Source organism: Falco biarmicus, chromosome 20, assembly GCF_023638135.1.
Source record: "Falco biarmicus isolate bFalBia1 chromosome 20, bFalBia1.pri, whole genome shotgun sequence".
Taxonomy (NCBI): Eukaryota; Metazoa; Chordata; class Aves; order Falconiformes; family Falconidae; genus Falco; species Falco biarmicus.
The window spans coordinates 3,995,440-4,020,799 of NC_079307.1; the positions used below are offsets into that span (position 1 = coordinate 3,995,440).

The 25,360-nt window shown below is 41.6% G+C and overlaps 1 protein-coding gene across 1 annotated transcript; it reads right to left on the reverse strand.

The window, feature by feature from the left end:
• Positions 1-1,803: 1,803 nt before the first annotated feature.
• LOC130141767 (uncharacterized) lies at positions 1,804-25,360 on the reverse strand. Its single transcript, XM_056322932.1, has 29 exons — positions 25,152-25,360; positions 24,439-24,596; positions 23,356-23,583; positions 22,442-22,777; positions 21,303-21,701; positions 20,835-21,005; positions 20,176-20,333; positions 19,526-19,666; positions 18,902-19,040; positions 18,432-18,622; positions 17,222-17,347; positions 15,816-16,002; positions 13,499-13,658; positions 13,105-13,237; positions 12,435-12,692; positions 10,939-11,079; positions 10,392-10,640; positions 9,908-10,099; positions 9,296-9,463; positions 8,967-9,110; positions 8,443-8,661; positions 7,780-7,993; positions 6,561-6,647; positions 5,685-5,807; positions 5,038-5,189; positions 4,252-4,338; positions 3,416-3,562; positions 2,193-2,387; positions 1,804-1,914 (listed from the first exon to the last, which is right to left on the reverse strand). Exons 1-29 carry the CDS (start codon positions 25,358-25,360, stop codon positions 1,804-1,806), a joined length of 5,223 nt encoding a protein of 1,740 aa, XP_056178907.1.

Genomic DNA, 25,360 nt, shown 5'->3' on the forward strand with positions numbered 1-25,360 from the left:
GCCTTTGCTGTTTAGAAACTGGTGTTCATCCTCTATGATATGCACCAACTCTTCGGTTAACACATTCACTTTATCCTCAAGTTCTGAAGGGGACAAGTGAGCGCAGGCTTCCTCTTCAAAGCTAAAAAAAGAGGAATGCTGAAAATCAGACAGTAGGAATGCCACTGTTCATGATATCTGTAGACTCTTCACAAGAGCAAACCAGAAAGACAAATTTCACGGGAACTGAACTTCTCTGCTGCTGAGGAGTGACGGTAGCTCACAGACAAGTACCTCATCTTTCTGTGACGTACCCTGGCATCAGATTGGATCTGTTCCTTATGCACCATGCCTCAATGTGAAAGGTTATGGAGCTTAGCTTGGTAGTATAAAGTGAGGTCATGATGAAGACATGTCATGATTTGCTTTGTGTCAACCCCCCCAAACAGTTCAGTTGTTGCTGTGTTAGTGCAACAGTTAATTCTTACCATCTCTTCCATCCGCAGCTGCTTGAGGCATGAGGGAAATGCTCTTTTTTCTTCACAAGCACATTTTCATTTTGTGGTTCCTCACTTTTCATATGGAGCAAGAGGTTGCTCTTCACATGTTATGCAATAAGCACAGAAGTGGAGAAAGCAGATCAGTGTTAATTTTAAAAACCCTTTTTATAGACTATTTAATGGACATAAATTTCACGGTACTGCTTTTTATGCTGTCTTAACATTTTGCATGAAGCTAAATGCTTTTTCTTGGTATGAGGTTTTTCAGAGGAAAAAGACATCTCTTACATGTGAACAGTTTTATCTGCTGGATATCTATAGCTGAAGATATAGGAGCCCACTCCAACCCTTACACAGTCTTCAGATGCATGCTCTTAAGATATTAAAGCAAGCAAAAGGTGTCTTAGCATCGTACTTCAAACAGTGCCTATGGGTCCCACAGAATCACGGAACGGCTGAGGGTGGACAAACCTCTGGAGGTTTTGTCTAATCCCACCAGCTAAGCGGAGCTGCCTAAAGCCCCTTGCCCAGGACCTTGTCCAGATGGCTTCCGAATCTCTCCAAGGAGGGAGGATCCACAACCTCTCTGAGCAACCTGTTCCAGTGCTTACTTGCCCTCACAGGAAAAAAAGTGTGTTCAGACTGAATATCCTGAGTTTCAGTACCCTGACATTGGGAAGAGTCAAAAAAGCCTGCCTCTGCTGTTTTGCACCCCCCTGCAGGTGTTCATATATGCTGATAGGGTTCCCCTGGATGTTCTCTGTTCTAGGTCAAACAGCCCCAGCTCGCTCAGCCTTTCATCATAAGGGAGATGCTCTAGTCCCTTAATAATCTCTGTGGCACTTTGTTGGACTCTCTCCAGTATGTCCATTTCTCTTTTTTTATGGGGGAGTCCAGAACTGAACACAGTACTCCAGGGGTGGCCTCACCAGTGCTGAGTGGAAGGATCACCTCCCTTGACCTTCTGGCAATAGTTTGTCTAATGCAGCCAGGGAGGATACTGCTAATCACCTTTTTAGCAAGGGCATGTTGTTGGCTCGTGTTCAGCTGTGTGTCCACTGGGACCCTTGGATCCTTCCCTATAAATCTACATTCTGCTGGGTGGCCTCCAGCATCTATTGGTGCGTGGGGTTGTTCCACCTGTGATGCAAAACTTTGGGTTTCCCCTTGCTGAGCTTCATGAGGCAGCTGCCAGCCCCTTTCTCCAGCTTGTTGAGGTCCCCCTGGCTGCCAGCAGTCTCAGCTCCGCATCCCAGTGGAGCTGGCTTACGTGCAAATAGCCCAGACTGCTTGTGCTTATCCATATCTTGGAGGATATTTAAGCCTACACCTGTTTCTGGTGGTACAAATGGCCTTTCTCTTCACCAGATCTAGGTTGAGACATGATAGTTTGACCATCATTGTGGTCAATGATGCTTAATGCTAGAGATGGGTGCTGAAAGGTGGCTGAACAGGTGTTTTGCTACGTGGGTTATGAACATCTCTTTCTACAAAGTGCTGTGTTTTTCAAATGCACTAGGAGTACATTTAAGCTCTGGAGTTTAGATGCTGTGTAGAGCTTCTACTGACATCCTACAGGACTCTGACCTCACCGAGCAATGATTTGGAGAGGCAGGTATCTAGGCATCAGTTTAAATTGCCATTTTGAAACAAAGTAAGAAAATGGGATGATGAGCTTTCAGCCAGACCAGGTCTCGTGATCTTTCTGGTTACCTTCTCAGAGGCTTCCGTATCTGTGAGGTTTTTCACTTTCCTCTCAAAAAGTTGGGAGATGGAATGCATTTCCTCCTGGGAGAACGGTTCTTCCTTTAGTAACATCTGACTTATACCATAAGATTTATCACCCTGGAGAGCTGCTGACAGCTGGAGTCTGAGAGAGAACATTTCACTAAGACAAGCCTTTAGTGCCTAGGAAAAGAAAAAAAAAAAAAAAAACCAACCTGTTTTGAAAACCTGGAAGTAGTTGAACGCAATTCTTTAACAGATAACCACTGAATAGAGATATTAATAAGACGGGGGGAAAGACTGAATCAAACGATAGTAGGGTATCAGGACAGGTTTTCACTTTTGGAAGCCTGTTTCATCTGAAAAAATAACTTCATTGCTCTGTGGGGATTTGATAGACTATAAATACACTGCGTGATGTGATTAATATGTAGCTGTTAAAGACCGGATCAGGATGAGGACATGGTGCCGTGCCTGAGCGGGATCCTGCTTGGGATATTTGGGTTATATCTGTTCCTGGACAGTGCTGGCAGTCCTTACCGCTCACGAGAACCTTCATCATTGATGAAGGGAATTCACAGCAGGGGACTGAAGCCACCGTGTGTGCACTGGGAATACCTTTGGGGAAAAGGTGATGATAACGGGTACCCCCTGCCACACAAAATGTGCTTTCCTGAAGGCTGGGACAGAAAAGGTCACATCACGTCGAGGTCTTATGGGAAGAACCCTGCAGTTCTGCTGTTCTTTCTCAACAAACCTGGGTCTGCTGTAATTCTGTTCCCTGAGTCAGGGCTGCAGTTATGATGGGGCGCGCTCTGTTTGATTCTCTCGGGTACTGGCCAACTGATGGTTGGAACATAAGTGTCTGGGTTCACCTCCTTAGCTGTCAGTGGGACAAACGGCTATTTCTGAGCTCGTGTTTGCATGCAGGCAGGATGCCAATACGTGGTAAGCAGGATTTTTCTGCTGTCTTGATGCCTTCACCTAAGGTGAAGCATGTTTTTTGAATGCTGCCTGTGAATCTTTCTGTGAACAGCCACTGTGTAACTGTAACAGCAGCTCAGGTAATCGTTCACTATCTTATCTCATCTCTCCTTTTGATTTCATTACTGGCAGTTGCAGAAAGGTGTTAATCCCCCCACTTTCACAATGGTGAATTTTCACGAACGTTGTTGCTATGACATAATTACATTTGGAACATACTGATGTACCTGATAAAAAAGCCTCAGGAAGAGTGGGCTGGTGTCGTGGCTGAAGTCAGCAGCAGTGATGTAAGCGGAACAGTGCACGAGGAGGAGGAGGAAACTTCCTACAGACCTCAGGCAATCCCTTCTAACGAATAGTTTGTTCTTTGAGTTCTGGGAAAGAAGGAATATCCAGAGCTGAGGGCACAGCAGCAGTCAGCCCAGCTCATGCAACTCTTCCAGTGTTTTTTCTCAATTTTAGGGAAGCTGAGAGATTCAACTTAGAGTGCTGGGAATATCCATATACACAAGACAGCAGTGTTGTCATAAGACTTCATTTAATGCTCTATGATGCGAATCTAAAGAATCCTTGCATACTCTGATTTTAGACAGTTTTATATTTATATATCGTGAACTTTATAAAACATCCCCAAATTTTAGAAATAAATAGTACTAAATAGTCAGATTCTGTAATTCAGTTATAGTAAGTAAAATGCTGAGACACTGCTGACTTCTATAAAGCTGACCTATAGAGAATTTGGTAGAAATGGAAGTGGTAAGATTTGGACGTGAGAAACTTGGTAGCTAGAGCTGATTTAATAAATGCGCTTTGGTTATGACCCTCACGTCAAACATATATTCAAACTCGGAGTCCTAGAGTGTGCTGTTAAGTTTATACTCGGATATATCTGGAGCATGCCATTAAAATTTGAGGATTTCATATATCAATACTTTTTCCTAGAAAGCATCAAGCATACTATGACTTGAAAAGTATGAAACATTTTTGCTTTCTACTTCCTAGTCCCAGAACTTCATGGATATGAAAATATTGCATAGTCTGGCTAGATGTGAAGTTGACAAACCTGATAAAAGAAAGAGTTTCTGAAGGCATTGCCTGTGTCATTGCTAAGAGGTAGGCTGGAGGCAACACACAGGTTAATTTCTGGAGCCTGCAAAGAGAGGGGAAAATGTTTCCATAAAAACTGTGTGTGCACATCAGATCTGCAAAGTAAGAGGGATTAATGGGATATAAGTTCATTTAAATGTCAGCTTTGATTTGCAGTGGGTATGCAGAGCCAACAAACGCGACATGAAAATGGAGACTGTTTAAAAACCCCTAGCAAATCACAGTAGTTCATCTTGCCAGTTTTCTAATTAAGTAAATGAAAGTGTACGCCAGCCCTGGAGCTCTGGCTGTAGTCGCCATGATTTTTATTATTATTTATTTGATACTGTTATAAAAGACCCTGGAGAGTTTACCTAGACTAAAGCCATAGTCTGTTAAGAACTGCACAAAGAAAATGAGAGAATCTTTGCTCCAAATTATAAAGGAAATACGTTATATCACATATGATGCACTGTGCAGGGTAAAGCAAGAATTAAGTTATGTGCTCAAGAAAGATGCCACAACAAATATAAGAACTGACCGTGGATCTTGTGGGACAAGTTTGACTTCAAAACAGGCCTACACTGTTGTGGAGAAAACATAAATGGAATTCAGTTCCTGGTGTTTGCACACTGGTCAGTCTCTGCTCCGTCTTACCTTATGATCAGTAGACGGTTTGCAACCTGTTGGCTGAAGGATTTTTTTGATAACTGTCATCTTTTGGAAGCACTGATTACTGAATATCAGCATCTTAAAAACTTACATCAATGTGAAATCTGAGAAACTGTAGGACAGAGATGCCATACTGGTATATGAGAAACTCTCTTGCAGAAAGGGTTGTAGGATCAATTACTGTTAGTTCTCCTTCTTGAGTCATCAAGGCATCCTGTATACCCTGAGAAGTACTTGCTGTTTCTGCAAGAACAGTAACGTTTCATTAACTAATTGATTTCTATTTCCATTTTGTTTGTCCAAGAGGTAACACCGCAATACAAGTGTGTAATAAACTGCATTTCCCAGCTCATAATATACCACCAGTGTTCAACATAAAACGAAGCCCTTCTGATGCGTTATGAATTCTCTTAAGAGAGTCATGAAGTGCTCGATACCTTTAGGCAACGCCCAAACCTGCACTCTTCCTAGTGAAATTCCCAATAACTATGGCCTAGAAAGGTGACATCAGTTAGGTGTGCCCAGACCTGATCAGCAGCAAGGTCAGGGTGATTCTGTGTTCTGAGTCTTCTTCACTGGTAGAGCACCTCCTCCAAAGAGAAGAGTAACTTTACAATGTCTGTCCAGCAAAATCTTATCACAATAAACACAACCAACCAGCTACCTGAATGATGAACCAGAAATCTCCAAATTATACTCAGGTTCTGACTTTTGTGTAAGAACAGAGGTGGGATTTACCTGTGTCCAGCCTTTGGCTTTCCAGGAGTCCAGCTGCCACTGCATGACTTCGGAGCTCATCATTCACGTCTTTCAGAAGATCAAGAAAAAAAGATGATTTTATACACTTAATTTTATCACCACCTGTGTAAACAAATATGGAAAGATTGCTTTCCTAAACAATTCATCTCTTACCTTATTTCTTTTAGCAAACATTTCACACCTTGGAATTATGTAAAGTGAAACAGGTGAATAGTTTTTCCATTTGGAGCATGACACTGAAGTCTGGACAAAGGTGTTCATGTTGCAGAGAAAATATCTTTCTCTCTCTCCAAAACTCTTTACGTTATCCAATTCACTAATTTACTCATTTTTCATATATCCCAAATATTACGTGGAGGTCTGTTTAAACACGAAGAATGGAGTGTTCAATTGAAACAAAACCCCCCAAGTCCAAACACTTCACTCCCATCGTTCTTGTCTGGACTGCTCACAGAATACCCCTTGCAATTTTTCTTAACAAAGTTGTCTTTGTCACTGATGCATTTTTATTGATGAGAAAAAAATGTCTGTCTGCCCTTAACTCTACAAAGAGTGACTTTATAGCAAAGTGTCAAATTCCAAGTGAGGATTAGTAGGATTTTTCCAGCTAATGAATACTGCATTTACCGGGTTAAGTGCTCTAAGCCCACTATTTCATTTATTATAAGAACCTGCATCATTGCTAACTCACAGCTGTAGGCGGGCTAGGTATGCAGATATTGAAAGTGGCTCATGTATTTTGTTGTTAAGCAGACAAAAAGGAGGTAGTTGGCAGGAAAAGGAGCCTCTTGTGAGATCATTTTGTGCAGCTCTGTTTGTGGGGCAGTAGTCAATGAAGTGACTTAAGGTTTTTACCACACGGAGAAGGTGTTGTGAACTGTGGGTTCAGAAGAATGATTCTGGAGGCCATCAGGTGTTCTGCCTGCTTCAGCACCTTGATACCTGTGAGAACAGGTTATACTAGTTAATGACTGCAAATAATTCCAGAGAGGTTTGTTTTCACTCATCTCATTGTTCTAGAAGATAACCTTGACTTTTCTATATAGTATTTGAGCTACATAGCCTATGACATCAGTTTAAAAATCAGCTGTTAGGAATAGAAGTTGTACTTTTTGACTAAATGACTGATATTTGGAAGAAGCTTAAAAACATAGAAGTGTGTTGGAATCACTCCTAGGGGCTAGATAAGGAAATCTTCCTCTGGCATTCTGATAATCGCATGACTCTCACACCCTTTGCTGTTCAGGAAGGTCTGGGAATGGAGAAGACAGCCACAAGGTCAACCAGCCTGCTTGACACACTTTGTGTGTACTCTTTGCTGCATGAAGTTATTTTTCATCTGTCTCAGAGAGCATTGTTTCAAAGCGAAATTTTTTTTTGGCCTTATTTCTTTGTGTTTAGTTGAATTTTGGGACTGTCCCACTTCATCAAGCTAATGAGTCAATAAACAGCTGTTTACTTCATAAAGAAGGTGCTGGAAAAGACTCTGAAACATGAAGCAATTGATCGTATGTGATAGTTCACCTGATCCTTATGAAACCTTTTCTATCGAAAGAAGAGGAAATTCTGCTTCTTATCAAGGAGCTGCTGATGTTTCGAGAAAACCCCTACAGAGCTGCTAACCCTGAGGATGGACCAAGCTCAGCTCTGCAGATGCATAAACATCACCTAGGTAAGACATTGAGTTTTATTCAAGTCCTAGAAAAGGCAAGCACCCACATAAGTATCCAGTTTTACTTCTGAATTTTGGTAATACCCTTTACCTGACAGGGTGAAAAACTGTTGTTTTCTGAGCTGAAACATGCTCTTTTAACTTAAAATCTTCCTACTTGTTTGCTCAATTTCTAGGAGTGCGTAGGTGTTCTCCTGCTGATGGTTAGTTTGGAGAACGAGATCGACACTTTCTTCTTCAGAATTGCATCATTCTTCCTCATCTTGTACTCTGTAGTCTGAGTTCCATACTATCTTTCCCCTGTTCTTTCTATTTCCAAAGCATTAATGTCCCCCAGGCGATGTATCAGTATTGAAAAAGAACCCTAGGTCGCTTGAGTTTCCTATGACAAACCAGACTTACTCTTAGCCAAGAATGATAGGAGCTGCTCATCTGCCTGATGATGTCTCCCTGGAACCCAGAGGGAATTGGTGATGGATGTTGGAGGACTGTTGTTTGGCTGCATCGCTTTTTCTTTTTTTTTTTCTTCTTCTGGTCTCATTCTCAATTTCTGCAAATCTGGATAAAAATCTTTTCCTACAAAAGCTTTTGTTTCACTGCATTCTTTCATCGAGTTCTGCAAAGAAAAGTAAGGAGACGCAAAAGTAAGTAAAATAAAATGAACTATGGAAATTTCATATTTGGTTCTACGTTACCTTTTCTTTATCCCCCCCTTGCATAAACATAGGGTCTGTATTTTAGACACTTCCGCTCCTTCACATTACTCAATTGCCAGGAAAAAATATTAAGCAGCAAGTACAGAGACCTTCAGTAAACTTTCTGGCAGTACATGTTTCTGTAGGACAGACACCAGCTGCTGAGCGTGCTTTCTGCTGTTAAACTTCTCAGACTCTATCATGATTAGCACGCCGTACTAGATACGGCATTTCTGGAGTACCAGTCCTCACAATCTTCTGGTAAGTCTGAGAATCAGAAAACAGCAAAAAAGCCCCCCAAAGCACCCAAAAAAAAAGGCTCCAGAAAAACTGGAGGGGGGTTGTGTGAGGGGAGGTGGTCACACAGTACCCTATCGTGCTGCTCGGTGTGTTCTGTAGAACCGGATCCTGCGGGCTTCATCCTGCTCTTCGGTTCTCTACAGAGCAGATGATCCTGCAGCTTTTCTCTTTCGTCTGATATTTGCCATATGTGAGATTCTTCGAGGTCCAGATGCTCCTCTTGGCAAGTCTGCCAGAGGTCTTTCCTTTTATCGGGTGTTTCTTCTGTTTTCAAGGTGGCATTTTTGGTCTGTAAAGAAGCAAGCTCTGGTAAGCTTTTTTCCTTTGTTCCCTGGTATTTTCACTTGGGGGATAGGCTACCTGTGAAAGTTCTGCTTCTCCTATCCCTTCCCAGCTTCTTCAGGTATTACATTCCTAACCTCTACATTCAACCATTTTCTTTGCATATCTGTTGTGAATCTCAGTACAGGACACAACCCACACAATATAGCTGCAGTCACAGTCTCATTAGCATTACACTATTAATCTTATATACTGAGCATATGATGCAGCCTGTTCAATTAGAAAACTTTCAGGATTCAGCTGTTTTCTAACCTGCAATGGATCAAAATTACTTGAAATATTCTTCCTTGCTCTTTTATTTTCCAGGAAGAGTTTCAGCTGTTCCTCCAGGCTTCTCATCTTCTGCTCTCTGAATTTTTTCACTTCGTTGGCTATGATGTTGGCTTCATCCACAAACTACGGATTGCATATAAGAACAAAACCCAAAACAACAAACCACAAGATCCTGGTATTGCTCTGGAAAGAGTGATACTTTGAGATCAAAGTCATTTGCACAGTAACAATAGCAATGCAAATTATTTAGGATTTTCTGATTAAAACTACTAGGTTTTATAAATATAAAAATATATTTTTAGTTTTACCTTTTCCTGGATGCAGCCTTTTAGGCTTCTGACTATTTCCTTAAACTGCGCCTCTCTCAGTTGCAATAGCCTTACAGTTTGTATAAATTCCAGCACTAAGGGTATGTACTCTGTGTTGTCCTTCAGGAGATGTGAAATGTCCGTGGTGTCGTTATCAACTGATAACTCCTGAAAGATAAAATGGTCATGTGAAACATGACATGAAAGGTGTGAACCTTCAGTGGTTAGCTTACTTTTCATGCAATACACTGAGAACAGATTTAAGGGTCAGTCTTTGAAAATGCCATCGGAGGCAGTGGAAGCCAGGTAACAGCAGTTTGCAGTCCTATACACCCTTTATTGTTGGTGTTTATAGAGGCTCAAATAACAAAGCCACAACTACAAAAAATATAAATTTAAGATTCTCAAAGAAGCCTTAAGTAAATCTACGTTAAGAAATGGATCTGAAGTGTTTTTAGTAGCTGAGCCCAGGATATTTGCAATTCTTTTTGGCATTAAAAAGATATACAGAATAATATACTGTAACCTGGAGTTGTTTGTAAACATTATAGTTTTGTAACAACACACTGGAGGAATTTCAGATTCTAAACCAAACTACTGAGAGTATTTTACTTCTACAACAAGCTGTTCCAGGCTTGCACTCTCCTTTTGGGACCTCAAGGCAATCTTCTTGAGCTTGTGGCAATCTTGTAGTGTGATGACTGTTTGCCGCAGGTGTCTCTGGGATAGGATGAAATACACCACAAGATTCCCTAATTCGTCTTCTTTGGTCTCCTGGATCACTTGCATTTCTTTGGCTTGCATCTGGGAAGAAAACATTACAAAGCCTTACAGATTGCTTGCAGGCTTGTGAAGCTGTGGAAATGTTCCAGTTCCCACTGCAGGTTTGAAAATGAATTCAGAGAGGAAAAACCGAACCACCCTGAAGAACAAGGGAATCCATCAATTTAAAAAGGGACTTTTAAAAGTTTCCTTTGACAGCACGAGTCAAATAGTTGTGAACCACAGAAAACAGAACCTAAAATAACACAGGTAGAGATTTTACTAAAGTCTTGTCCCTCTGCATGGCTATTAGAAAATGACAACACTGATGTACCTTTTCTTCTGTCTGTGTTTGAAGTTCCAGTCTAAATTGTGCCTGCATGTTCCTCAGCTCAGCTTCTGACTCTTCCTTTAAACCTTTAAGCAAATCCCCCTCCTGATGGTGCTCCTGGAGAAAAGCCACCGCTCTTGCCACTTGCTCTTTCTCTCTGGTCTGAGCCACCTCTTGGGCTACTTCTTCGCCGTTGTTTTTGTAGTCAAAACTGTTCAGGATCCTGGTCACACCTTCTGGGCAAGTCAGAATCTGAAGCAGGTAAGCACAGGGACGTGAGCAAATGCATTTTGTGTATGGAAATGAACTGGTCTCCAGCATCAGGTTTGTAATGGGCATAACTGGCAGGGCTTTTGGTAGCGGGGCTCTGCGGGGCTGGCTTGTGGAGGAGAAGGTGGTGGAACTGCACTTCGTGGTGTAGCCACAGCCTGTGTGCCCTGTGCATCCCGTGGGATGGCAGGCAGGGTGGCACGGCGCTGACAGGCTTGGGGAATTACCGTGAGGCTCATGCAGGGAGGGGTGAGGCATGGAAAGCATGAAATGCCTCTACCTGAAGGTTGCTGTAGAGGTCCAGGACTCTGTACAGACACGCTTGCCTCAGAGCTTCCAGCTTTACTATCTTCACTGCTGAAACCTGCAGTATCTGAGCTAGGGAGTCTGGCGAATGCTCGACTTTCCAAGAATGTGGTTTCTATTGAGCAAAAGAGAATAAAGGGTAGGGATTTTCTACACCAACAAATAGCACTGTCATCACCAGGACTAGTGAAGTCTGATTTCCTACGGAATTGTGATGGGAAGCGTGAGTCAGTTTGGACTAGTCTTTTCTCTAAGGTTCTAGAAGCTCCAAGGGAAGCTTCTCCTGCCTAGTAAAGCATGGAATTACACTGCACCTTTTCCTGAGGGCTTTGTAAAGTCTGTATTTCTACCTGTCTGTTTTCATAACATTTGTAATTGCTTTATTTTCCAAGTCCTCTATGTCCCTGTTAAAGTCAGGTGAAATCAGGAAATGGTTTAAAAACTTTGGCATTAGCTTAATGAGAGCTCGGCAGATACCTGCTCCCAGAACAGATTTCTGTATTCTGACTGTAGGGTGACTCTCTGCCATGTTAAAAGCACCCTGTGTGGGCAAGGTTATCTCAAAGGTGGAATTTACCAGAAGTATTTTCTATATAAAATACATAAAATATATATAATAATATAAATACATAAAAAATAGATAATACATATCTATAAAATAACAGAAGTACTTTCTAGAAGTTGCCCAAATGTCTTTTAAGCTTTCTCTAAGGGGGTTTTCCCATCAGACTGCAGCATGAGGTCGGTGGGGATGTGGAGCCAGAAGGTCCCACCACTGGTGGGCAGCCGGATTGCAGCAAGGGCAGTGCGTCCTGCTCAAGGAAGGAGTGTAAAGGAGATAGTAAGTCAAAATATTTTTGAGGAAAAACTATTAGAAAAGGGAGCTTTTCTATTTTCAAAGCCTTAGTGGTTGTCTTTTAGTGTTACTCTCCTAGCAAAGCCCCGGATATGCTAGAGGAGAACCAGCTTGTTGTAAATTATTGTAGATTCATGCTATGTAATAAAATCCTAAGGTTCCGGAGGATACAATGAGGACCATTAAAACACTGTAATCCGATAGACAAGTTTGTGAAGAGAAAAGAAAAACTAAATTTAAGCACGTGAACAAAAGAAATAAACATTGGCAGTAAACACATTAAGCAGGCTCTTCTTTTTTGAATATTTTTTTTTTGAAAGCTTCACACTGATAATATCAATTACTATTTTTTCTTGTGTAATGATGATTTAAAACTTAGAGTTGTTTTTCTTTGATAGAGAAAGTGCTTTGCCACCTGTACTGAGGTGGTAAAATATATAGGGGGACCTGGAACATTTAAGTTATGCCTGTCGCTGCTCTGATCATACAACCACCCATGGAATGCCTACAGCTAGCATGTGTGTTTGTATCACCCAGTGAAAATGATGTTAATTCTTGCAAAGCAGCAAGGTGACAATAGCAGGAACAGCATAAAGAAAGTGCCTTAGACTCACTTGCTGTTCAGTGAAGTTAGAATCTGCCATTGGTAAACCAAGAAGACAGATTGACAGCCGATAGGGAATTTCTTCCAGAAAACATGGGGTCTGTTTGGGCACTGTTAAGTCTGGGCTGAGACCTGAATGCTTGATTTCTTCCAGTTGTTTCTGACGGAGGGCTTGCTCAGAGTGGTGGTGGTGGTCTGACAGTTCTTTCAGAAGTGAATCCTTTGTGCCAGTTTCTTCTGTTCCTTTAGTGGCTTTCATCTCCTGAAACTATAGACATCCCAACTGAAACATCTTCATCATCAGGAGCATCAAGGGAATGAGAATTGAGTCATACTGAGCCCAAGAGCTAAAAATCATAGCCAGAAACTGGACATCTGTGTTCATTTAAGTAACGTAAGTAGCCTGATTTACTGTGGGATTAAGTACCCAAGAGTTACCAAAAATAAGGCCACTGCTTCTTGTGCCTTGGCATTGGGAAAGGAAAGCTGATTTAGTTTCTGTTTTGCTTTGCAGTAGTCAGAGGAGAAGATTTCTTTCTTCTTTTATAAATTCCTTTTTGCTTCAATTTCCTTTTCTGAAGTGATGTGGGGAAATTGAAAGGAATTCAGAAAGGAAATGGAAACCTTTCTTTTCCTGTGTATCAGCTGAGAACTCTAAGCTGACACAGTGCCAGCCTTACCCAGTTTCCTTTGTGGTATTCCTTTTCCTTAGCCTTGGCTGATTCATAAAAGGAAAAGACAGTGTTTATTTCTTCTGTCAGTAAGGACAGTTCCAGATGTGCCAGCTCACAAGCATGCTTCTCAAAGAAAAACCTGCAACCAGATATGCATGAGACAGGACTGAAGACAGATCATTACTTTTTACACAGTCATTACTAGGAGGAAATTGCCACATTCATGCACACATTGCCTGGAGAACAAGCATTAGGCTGCAACAGGTGTCTTCTGTTGAGCCACACACAAAACCCAAATATGAGCCTTCTTGGGGAGAAAACCTTCCAAAGTTGCAAAGAATATATTTTTGTAAGTAAAAATGCAGAGGCAATTCAACAAAGCAGAACAAGGATTTCTCACCTGGTCCGGATTTGCTGTTGTAGGTGGCTGATCCTTTCTGCATGTGAGGTGGGCAGAGCAGGTGATGCTGTGGCAGCTGAAGCGGTTTCCTGACTTGCTTCAGCCTTTGGTGCCTCTGAATGAGCAGCAGATGTTTTCAGAGTGCTCCTTGATGAGTAGCCTGTAGAAGAAACATGAGAGAATACATTAACTGCTGAATCATTATATTTCTGGTACAGTCCAACCCCACTACAAGCTTCTAAGATGATTTTTTTTTTCCCCCTGAAGTCTACAGTATTCAGTAGTTAAAGTCGCCATGTTCCTGGCTGGAAGAAAACCAAATGACCATCCAAAAAGCCATTTATCCACCCATTCTAATTACATTTCCACAGAAGTGTTGTATATTTTTAACAAAATAGTGTGTTTTATCAATAATTCCTTGGGAGTCATCTTGACCTGGATAGGAGAATACTAAAAGTCTTTTTATATTGTTTATTGGGAAAGGAAACTTGGTTTATACCACTTGTTCAACTGCAAATAAACTTCAACAGCAGATAAATTTAAACTCTATAGAATCTTCTGGCTGCTTAACCAGAAAGTCATTTCCAGCATAGAATCTGTCCCAAGCATAAACGTAGATAGAAAAGACCATAAGGGCACACCCGTCAATTCAGTTTTGCTGCAGACAGATAAATCAAGAGGTGCCTGCAGCTGATGTAGGAATTCTACACGGGATTATTTTAGAGGAAAAGAAGTTGAAAGTGCACATCTCTCTACTTCTCTACTCTAGTTCAATTAATTTTTGTTGCTAATCACCAATGCTAGTCTACGGAGTTAAAACAAAACTGATGATTTCTTCCATCTTCTTGTACTGGAAATAATAATATTTATTTAGATATATAGAGATATATATATATATGTATGTATATAAAATCATAATCCCACCCTTAGTTATTCTGGAAATAATCAAGTTGCACTAAAATAAAATACTGTTACTGAAATGAAAAGCTGTATTGCCTCAAAAAAATAAGTATGGCTATTTAATTCTGTGTGTATTGATTATTTTAATGCACTCCTGTTGTTTAAATGGCCACTAAGTAGTTCTGAAGTGCTGACAAATCTGCAGGCTTCCCAAAAGAGCTAAAATCACCGATGTTTTCCAAAGGCACCAGAGGTAATAGAAAAATGGCTAATGCAGTAGACGCATTGTGAAAACCCTGTTGCTTAATTCCTGACTGCCTGAAGTACCTGACAGCAGTACAGGGCTGCACGCTTAGCGCCAAATAAACCATTTCCACTGCGCGTGTTTCCTCCGGCAGCGTGCATGCTCGACTTCCCATGCAGACCGCAGCCTTCTGAGCGCCTTGGGTCATTACTAGGGCTGCTACTAATGAAGAGATTCTGTATGAAAAGATCTTTGAAATACTATTGAGCCAAACTCCAGCTGTACGGGTAGTTGCCCTAGCAAAGGCTGTGCCTGTGCAGAATGTATTTTTTTGCAAATAATACTTCTGCTGGGACATCATCAAAGGAGCTTTCTTGTACATGCCACTATGCTTTTTGTTTCTATGGCTGCAGAGGGGAATGCTTGATAATGATAATACCTGTACATTTTGCATACTACAATTTCTTCAGCAGTTCCATACGGCAGACAGACCTGCAGGGAGCTAAAACTCTGGTCACAATGCAATTTACAATTTTTAATATTCTCAGCAGGGGAGCTAAAAGCTTTGCTATTGATTTTTAGGGGTTGACTGCATTTTCTGCATTCAAACCGAGGTTAGCTTTTCCATTCTGCAGAGGCTGAAAACATGGAACTAGTTCAGGTGCATAAACACAAGGCATTTTTTATTTCCGAAGATTAAAGCATCCATCTTAAGTTTCCCAGGTAAACCAGCTCAACACTGATCTATAGAAAATGCAAGAAATCAAATTCTGTGCCACCCTTTTCTCAGTCTTCCCTTTGACTTTTAACTGCCTTTCAGCTTAGAACAATTTAGTCTAATGAAGTTGCATTTATACTTATAGGAACACTCTAAATGCGGAGAAAGATATTAATTGTATTTAAAAATATACATTAAGTTTTGTGAGGCCTGGCAAGAGAGACTTTGAGCCTCACAAAGGGCTGATTCCACCCTTCAGCAAAGTTTACACAAAGGGTTTACTCGTAAAGTCCCAGGAGATCTTTAATTCTAACAAAATGGAACTGAAGTCTAATTGCAGCCATCAGATGGGAGATTTTCTTTGCAGATTTTCAAAGTTGAAAGGTTCCAATGGCATGTTTTTCAAGGCCAGAATAAAATAAGGTAACTGGCAGTACCTTTATCTTCTGTCTTACCTGAAGTCTCAGGTGATACACTACCACTTCTGCCCTTTTCCTCCAGCATCTGAACCATGGATTTGAGTAGCGGGATCAGGTTTTGTTGGATTACACCCTTGCATATATTATGTGTGATCCTGCTAATGCCATAAAATCTGCTTGTCTCGTAGTTTTCAAAACACTGTTGTGACCCAGAGAAAAGCATCTGAAACAGCACAAAGCAGACAAAGGTCATTTCATGCTTTAAAAAAAAAAAAAAATCATGGAAAAAAATCATCCTGACATTCTTTGCCTTCTGATGAAAACCGTATGTGGTCAGTTCATAGCCGTCCTACACATAGAGTCCAGGGACTCAGTAAGATGCTACAACACTTCGCCCCAGCAGCTTAAAAGCCTTTTGCAATGGTTATGGTCCCACAGCTTTCAGCTCCCAGGATTTTCCAAATCCTTCAAGCTGATGTACAAGTTGTAAGATATGAACTGAATCATTTGTATCTCCGGAATCCATTTGTCAGTGCCATACGTGGGATAAAATGCTTTCTGTTCAATGTTGTGGTCTAATAATCCTATCTCATTTGAAATTTAGTTAATAGTGATGGTCTCATGGGAATGGGAGAGTGGAAGAGGAGGACAGAGAGACCTCCCAGGGAACTTTAAAGGAAGGACTCTGAAGGAAGGGGAAGAGGATTAAGGAAGTGCATTGATTTTAATCTTTTTATTGGTAGTGGTCCAAAATGGAGTGTGGAAACGAGTTAATGAAAGAGTAAGGATCAGATCCTGAGACCATTGAATGGAAAGATTCACTGGCTCTCCTGTCAAAAGGATTTGGGTCTACAAATCCTTACAGGCTCTTGAGACATTCCAGGTTATGGGGTCTGAAATGTCCCTTTTAAGGGAGGGGGATTTGTGATCCTCTGTACTCAAGCATTTTTTGAAAATCATTTTGCATCCAGAAAACAATGTTCACAGGAGCTGTGGATTGTCTAATACCTTGCTTCTTTCCCAGGAAGTACAAAACTTCAGGTGTCCAGCTGTTTAAAATTTCTCTGCAAACAGACAGACTGACAGCTTGGCAGCTGGACCAGGTGATTGTTTTGGGTCCCTTCCAAATGAAGTATGCTATGTTATTCTATTCCATTCTATTCTGTTCTGTTCTATTCATTTCTATTAATATTTTCTAACCCCGCTGTCGAAAAACTGCCTTTTGAAGTGAAATTCGATTGAATTTCCAAGTGTCAAGGTCTTTGATATGTACTTTATAAACCAGCTTTTGCAATACTCATTTAAGTTTTTTGTTATTTTACCGGGCTCTGATTTCTTGCAGCAGTGTTTTTGGATGGATATTCCCAGAATGTAGCAACTGCTGATGCTTTTGTTAGAAAGTAACATGTTTGCTTTTATTTGCCCTAAGATGAAACCAGTACCTTTGCTTGCTGTATTTGGATATTTGACCGGTCCCTCAAATATTCCAGTTTGGTGTATGCGGTCTCCACACTAGCTTGTTGTTTCAGTATGTGTTCCTGAGACTCAGAGGCTAGGGCAAGTATGACCTGGAAGAAATAATACAAGATATAAACCTGCTTCAAGTGAATTGCAAATTCTGGCTTTCATTTGCTTTCTCACACCTAATCTGGCAAGCCACTAGCTACAAAGAGCACTCGTGTCTGGGTAGCCCTTAAAGAACAGTCATGGAAACTGCAGATGATGTGAAGAAGGGCCAGCAAAAAAACTTCCTGGCAATATATTTCAAGGAAGTCTATTTGACATCTGTTCAGTCAGCAAAAAGGTTTGTGTTTACTTCAGGTGGTATTGCTTGGACAGGAGCAGCTGTGCTCTCTGTAGTGCTATGTAACCCTTATGGGGAGAAGCACGAATGATGTTTTTAAGAGCTGAACATGGATTTACCTGCATGGGAGTCTTTTAAGTCTTTAGATGTTTCTTAGCATTCCCTGCAAGAAGGAAGAATGTAGGAAGATAAATTCAGCTATGCAAATACCCTATCTGGCTTGCACCTGCACCAAGCCCCACAGGGAGCATGCACTGCTTTTTGGCAGTGGTGCTTCTTGATCTCCTAGATCTGTTCCAGCTTTAACAGCTGTGATTTTATGTGGTAAGTTGTCATTTATTCTCTGTCATGGACTCCTTGGCTCCTGACATAAGGAAAATCTCCACTCAGGGGAATAAAGGATAGCATAGCATTTTTGTCAGGTCTTCTCTCTAACTCCAAAGTCCAGCCTGTGCCCACTCCTAGCTCAGCCACTGTAGTCCTACAATTCCATTGGATTTCTTTCCTTAATGAAATCCAGCTTCAGTGACACAATTCAACGAGACACTGCTGACGCCAAAAGTCATTCAGCATTTCTTTTTGTTGCTGTTGTCCGTGTCTGTCCACGTCTGTCTTTCCACTTTTTTTTTTCTTTTTTCTTTTGTCTCGTTTATGTCTTTCTTTCTGATTGGGATTGAGAGGCAGCTAGGTGGGAAAGGAGAAACTCTATTAATAGCACTTTCTGGAACTGGAAATATCACAGTATATTGGCTTCAGAGCCTTCGTTTTACAGTGCCTCTCTACGGTAAACCAGAGTGTTCTGTGGACTGAGACCGGGGACGTCCAGCCTGACCCAGCAGTGCTCTCACCTTTCTGAGCTTCAGGTTTGTCACTGTCTCGGTACTTGAGAGGTGCCTCCTTTGCTTTTCGCTCTCTACCAGCTGCATGTATATCCGTTCTTCTTCTAGTTGCATCTTTTCAGTGAACTCCATCAGCTTCTCCAGTGCCTTTCTGATCTCCAGCAGAACCTGTATTTCCTGTTCTTTTTCACCTCTGTCAGCTAGAAACAGCAAGTATTAGCGGTAGCACCCGTCTGACAATCTCCTGGACATTCACAGGGCGAATCTGAAGCAATATGCATTCTCAACATGCTTCTCCACATCTACACTCTTAATCTTTTAGAACAGCCCAATTTTCAGCTCCTACCCCTGTATTGGCTTGCCTCAGGAAGACATAAGTAGTTTGTAAGGCTTAAGCTAACCTGTCAGAGGGAGCAAACCACAGAAGATGATGTACAACCCTGCCTCCCTCACTTCTGGTTGTAGCTACTCTTTTGTACCTTTGAATAGCCAGGATAGTTCGGTGGCCAGCTGGCTACTAAAATATTTTGAGGCTCGTCTCTCAGCTTCCTGCAGAGAGGACCTTTTAAGAAAATGGCACATTTCACCAATGTCTTTCACTTTTCCCTTGTATTTTATCTGTAAGACAAGGAAGAGGAGAAGGAGTTTATAGGTAATATTGCAAACTTGTCAGATAGTGACCTGTTGTGATACTCTTTCCTCTGACAGGTGAGAACAAGAGGTTGTCTAATTTAGTTACTGCTTCTTCCTAGACTCTTAATTATTCTGACTGTGTAGAAACCGATTGCAAATCCCCTGCTTCTGATAGCACTGTGAGTTGTGTGGTCCTTGCTGTGCACAGGCACAGGCTGAATTCGAACTGCTGGCTATTCTGTTAGGACACCTGGCACCAGGCACTTGTGCTGGTGACAGTTGCACTGAAGTAGGAACGTCTCCACTTACACTGGTTTGCACCACACTGGGGATGGAAGTGTCTTGGATTCAAAACTCCACCATCCAGGGTGCAGCATCAATGATATTTGAATTTGATATGTGAACAAGACTTTCTTAAGGAATTTGTAAAGAACTTTCCTCAAGCCAGCTGCAAAAAGAACACACCATACCTTGTGTGCCTTTCCCTCTTTCGCATCATCAAGGATGTGAAGAAATAGAGCATTCAGCTGTTTAAGCAGCCCTTCTTCCTTTTTAATTCTGCAGTACCAGTACATATGCCTTGAATTTATTTCCTTTTCTAGAAAGTCCAGCTGAAAAGCAGTGACAGACAGAATAGTTCAGATTTGCAGGAAGCTGAAACAAGATTATAAACTTCATTGAAGCTAGAGATGAAATCTCTATTCAGTGCTTTTGACAGCATATATCCAACTTTGCTGCCACAGGGGATAAATGCTTTGCAATCCTAAGTTTGTGTGTGCTATAATTCATTTCTGAATGCAATGTGTATTTTGGGGTAGGGGAAGGATATGAGACAGAAGGTACAAAGACCAGCAGAAGGAGGTACAGACAGAAGGGAGAGAAAAGGCAGATAATGAAAAAAGGAGAGGTCAATAAAATGAGGAAAAAAAGATAATGGAAAGAGGAGATGTAAGTAAAATTACACCTATATATTTCAGTTCATCTTGCACTATAAGAAATTACTACTTGTGGGGCATAGAAAGAAGTGAAATTTCCTCTAAGTAATGGAAAAGCATCAGCAAAGGATTTCCCACAGACAGCAAACCTGTAGGTAAAGATGGTTTGTTGGAGCTATAATTACCAGATCTGGATCTGTAGCTCTTCTTGGTAAAGCTCCAAGAGACTGAACAGTAGGAATTACATTGTGTGTCCAGGGGTTGGTTTGAGCCCCTATAACAGGCCCAATTTCACCTGTAATTGGACTTATGGTTCTGGCACCAATAGTGATGGGGACAAGGCCTGTGGATAAAGAAAAATGAAGTATAATGCTTAGAATTTAGATCACAAATTTCAGCTGCAGCCCTAGTGAGCAGCTTGTATGAAAGTTCAAAAGGAAGTGGTGATGATTTCAAATAGCCTAATGAAAAGCAAACTGAATTTTCCTGAGCTATAAATACTATATGCCAAGTGTTGGTCCAAAGAGCTGCAGACCTTCACCTTCAGGTAGCATTGATTGACAGCCACATCACTGAGAACAACATCAGAACAGTTCTCCTAAAGGGTACGGTAGATTTTTGAAGGGCTGAAAGCCCCAGCGTGATTTAGGCTCAGTCCTAGCTCTCCTTCACCATTATTCTGTTGTTTGTTTTGAATGTCCACAACAACAAAACTGGTATTTTCCATTCGGTGTTGAGATAGACAGAAGCTGATCTGGTTTGGTAGGGTGATTTCCTTGCTCTGAAAACAACGTGCCCTTGTCTCTTTATTGTTTACATTATCCAAAACAATTTCCTGCTCTACCTTTTCCGTTTCTATCTTCCATGGTTCCTGCGAGCGGGGAAGGCTGCCCAGTATCTGAGTCACAGCCTATTCCCAGAACTGGCACCATCAATCCCGAGCCACTGGGATCTGGGATTTTCATTCCAAACACGGCAGGGATCCACATCTCTGTGCCAGGATATTTGATCATACCTAGTTTGTTCAAAAAAGATAAGATACATAAACCATGAAATAGTTTTGTGATGAAAAGAACTGCTTTCACTTTCAGAGGCTTACAGTGCTGTTATTTCCGCTACAGCTTCAAGACAATACCTGGCTGAGTTCATTGTAAGATTGGCTAGAGTGGCTGTTTTGACAAAAAGACGTCCTAGAAGTTGGAAGTGCTGCTGTCTTGGCCAAACGCTGTGATGGAAATGGGTGCGTTGCTGTAGCCTTCAGTGTAATGACACCTGTTTACTCCTTAAAACAGGCCGGTTGGTTTATACTTACCTAGTTTACCGCCGCTACTCTTGAGATTTGAAGCAATTTCTTTTTTTTTCTCCAGGCTTTGCAAGCAGTGTGTTGCATGATAAAACCTAGTGGTGAAAGACTTCTTCATATCTTCTACTGAAGCCTTCAGTGCTGCTAATCTGTCTGCTACTAGACGGGTATCTTCCAAAATTGATGCTTTAAACTGCTTTAGAGCGTTCACCACGTGGGTTTGTGATTGCAGGCAGTCAGCTTCCAACACGGCTTGGTAACTTCCACCGTGGGGCAGCACCTTGCCTTGCTGGAGGTGAACCCCGTGTACCCGGGCGGTTTGCCCACTCAGAGGGTCGGTGAAGGAATCTCCAAGGAGCAGTAGGTTTCCAGAAGGATCCACCAGCCCACCTAGAGGTATAACTTCTCCTGCAGTCAAGGAACGGGAAAGAAGAGACAGAGCATCAGCTGCCACACATCTTTAGAGGTCGGTCCTTCCCAGCCAATGATCTTTTACTTCAATGGAAGCAGAAATAAGTCTAATGGGGTGTGTGTGTGTGTAATATTTGGTGTTGTTTATAAAATAATTTGGCTCGTATGTTCTTCAATAAGTGTCCTAATTTCTACTTTAGAAGAAGATTAAGGTCCCACTCCTTTTCTGGGGTCTAGTGTATCTTCTAATATGAGTCATAAAGAATATAGGTATGTGAAAATGCTTTTTAAAAACCTAGAACTTCAGCCCCTCCAAGCCTCCAAAGAATGCATTTCATATTAATTTTAATAGAGCAACTGGTCCTTCTTTAAGAGTCAAATCAACTTGAGTAGTTTGTGTCATGAATGATGTTATGTATAACATAACATAACAAACATAACATAACATCAATGTATATCATTAACAAGATGTTAATGAATGATGATGTCAGATGCCTGTCACAGTTTCACTAAATAGTTTTACTGGCCTTTAAAATGATAACTTGTCAAATAAAACTATAGAATGAGAAGGATTACTGTCTGTAAAGGCTAAGTTACACAACTGTTCCACAATTGGCTCAACAGGAGAAGGCAGAGGCGTGAGGTGAACATGGAGACGTTTCAGGCTCGCTGGGCTGGGGGCAGGTTGGGTAGCAGTGCGTACCGCGCTGATGGAGCCATGAAGAGCATTCACTTACCAGTGCTACTATCCAAACCAGCTCCCAGTACGGGAACAATCTTGCCTCCCTCTGGCTCAGCCATAGGACCCCCAATCTCCAGTGGTGTCAACATGCCAGTAAGGGGGTTAAGGTATGTGCCCCCAACAGTCAGCTTCTGCCCAGTGTGAGGATGGATCGTAACCCCAAGCACCGGAACCTCTATTCCTGTCACTGGATCGAGCATGAGTCCTCCCATGCCAAACATTCTTTCAGGACGCAGGATGGGAAGATTTGTCTTCACAGGTAGGCCAGTGCTGGGACAAACTGGGTAAGGAATGTAGGGAAATATGGGCACTTCAGGCTTAGGACGCTTACCTACATGTAAAACCAGGAGAAATTTAACATGGTTATGTGAACCAATGCTAATGACAAGGAAGCATTAGAGCTCAGAGCAGAGACTACGGAGCTTTCAGAGGATGCTGATAGTAAAAGTTTGCTGTCTTTAGGTCTACAATGAAACGAATGAATGTAAGCCCTTTCTGACAATTGTATGGTTTTTTTTTTTAATTAATTTGTGCTTTTTCCATCCCCTTAAAGTTGCAAGTTTCTCAGCATATAATGGTTTTTATAGTGTAATGAACAGAGTGGCTGGAATCTGTCAGAAATGAGGAATATCTCAACACTTCCTTGTATACAAGGCTTGTAACATCCAATACATCTTGTCCACAGCTAAGTCTTATATTTAGCCGAACAACACTGTTTCCTAGTGCCATGCTAATAAGAAGCTTTCTCAGATTTTCTTTACGTTTTGTAATGTGAGAAGTACATGCAAGTATAGCAAGTTGGGGGTTTTTTGTTTATTTGGTTTGTTTTATTTTAACCAGTACCCCCACTACAACTGTACTCCACAAATAAGCAGTTGGATAAACTGATTATTGCATTGTGGCACTCACCCAAAGCAGAATCCACAGCACAGACCAGCCTAGATCTGATGGGATCATAACTGACGTTACCAGCTATGTGAAGTACCTTTCCAGTCTCGGGATGCAGGAAATGATTGGCAGGTACTGGTCCAGGGCACTGGCTGGCCAGCAGCATGGTGCAGTGCGGGTGCGGCGTCAGCAGCCCAGTGGCAGGATCCACGCAGACAAGGTCAGGTGCTCGGGCAGCGCCACTGGAGTCTAAAAGGAATTGATGACAGATGGAGAGGGCAGAAGGAGAAACAGCCCGTCGGCCTTGTAGAAGAGGGGTGGGGAGAGGGGTTTGCTAGTTTGTCAGAAATTGTATGCAAAAGGGCAGACGTGGGGTGAGAGTGAAGAAACTGATCTTTCCACTGCCTTTTACAGAGGGTGTCTGTGGGGAACAGTCTATAGTACGTGGCAATTCTATTATCTCTCTACCATGTCTGCACGAGTTTGATAACAGTGAGGAGTCTGATGTTTCACAAACATCCTTTCAGGATTTTGGATTTCATTGCTTCAGCCTGCAACATTCATTTAAACATCCAGGGTCAATTTCCTTGTCCTTTTTTAAACTCTGCTCCTTTTTAGAAGGGTGAAAGAAAGAGGTGTCTTGGTGTCAGGATACCTTTTACATTTTGTCATGCCAAAACATGTGCAAGAATATTAGAAAGCAGACAAACACATAGGAGCAAATTAATTTAACTTCTTGAGACTTGTCTACAGAATAGTTCATTTCCCTGTCTGTTGCTAGGGGATAATTAGCAAGTACTCAGTCAAAGATCTTGAAGAATGCAAATCTGACAGTCTTCTTAAGACACAATGTAGAAGAGTTCTACTGATGACTTATGACTTTGCTTTTTTAACAACCTCTTAACTCACAAGTTGTTAGTGGAAACTCCTTGAGGACATGGTTTTCTAAATAGTCTCTTTTGACTTTGCTATTAGCTCTTTTGTGACCCAGCTATTTTGTGTGACCTGTATTTTATATATTTTGTAACCTATGCTACACTGGCCTGCCTACGCTTCCTTACACACCAACATAATTTTCAAAAAATTGCTAGAGGTTTTGATTACCCACTAGCTCCTCCTTGGTAAGTATCCTGGTTTTAGCTTTGTCTAGAAGGTAAGCTCCCAGTCCTTCACGCAGCGCTCCCCGTGCTTTGAGGTGGTGACTCTCCTTTATTATTATGCTTGACATCTTGCTGCTTGCGGCCTCTATCTGGGCTAACAGGCTGGAATTCAAGAGACAAAGATGATTACTACCATCTGAAGGTAAGATAAAACAATTTAGGGGGAGCAATAGGAAGTATTTTGATGGACATGCAAATGATATGTGCACTTTGGCAATTAGAGAGCTTGATGAGTATTTGCTTTGGCTAATGCAATAAAAAAGGCCATGTTTCTGCTTCTCTGTTTTCTTGTTAATTACGCCATTCAGATTCTGCCAGTGGTAAGACCTTTCAGAGCATGGACAGCACACTGGCTAGAACTGGTGTGATATCCCAGAGCCAAATCAGTTGGCAGCACAAGAAAGGACCTCAAAATATTGTCCTCAAGATTACGATGGGAGTCTCCTCAGTTTATGCCTGTGTGTGAGATTTTCTAGGCTTGTTTTACATAAACGTGAAATTGATGATCTGCATCATCTGATCTTCTGGATCAAGAATCAGTTTTCAGCTTCCAGATACGTGTACTGCCAACCAGAAGCCAAGCCAACTGCTTGCCACAAATGTTTTCTTAGCTAGCAAGAAGAAAGTTGCAGCAAAATTTTGCAGTGTATTTATTACCTTGTATATTCTGGCTGAGACAGTGTTGTTTGGTTTTCTTTACAAGCCACCTTCTTTGTCAGCATCTCTGCCACTCTCAGCACCCCTCGCAAGACAGAATTGAACATGACACAATGCTCTTCCTGACATTTCAGATCATGCTGTAATAGGTGCATCTGTTTGTTCACGCTTTCCTCATATTCAGCAGCCAACTGTTTCCTTTGCTGCAT

Excerpts from the sequence above, each read along its gene's own strand:
- LOC130141767 (XM_056322932.1), bottom strand. The coding sequence starts at position 25,360 with ATGCAGCAAAGGAAACAGTTGGCTGCTGAATATGAGGAAAGCGTGAAC. Across the intron at positions 9,111-9,295 it reads AAGGCTGCATCCAGGAAAAG|TTTGTGGATGAAGCCAACAT; the intron begins GTAAAACTAAAA and ends TGCAATCCGTAG. Across the intron at positions 4,339-5,037 it reads TTCTCAGATTTCACATTGAT|GCTCCAGAAATTAACCTGTG; the intron begins GTAAGTTTTTAA and ends CTCTCTTTGCAG.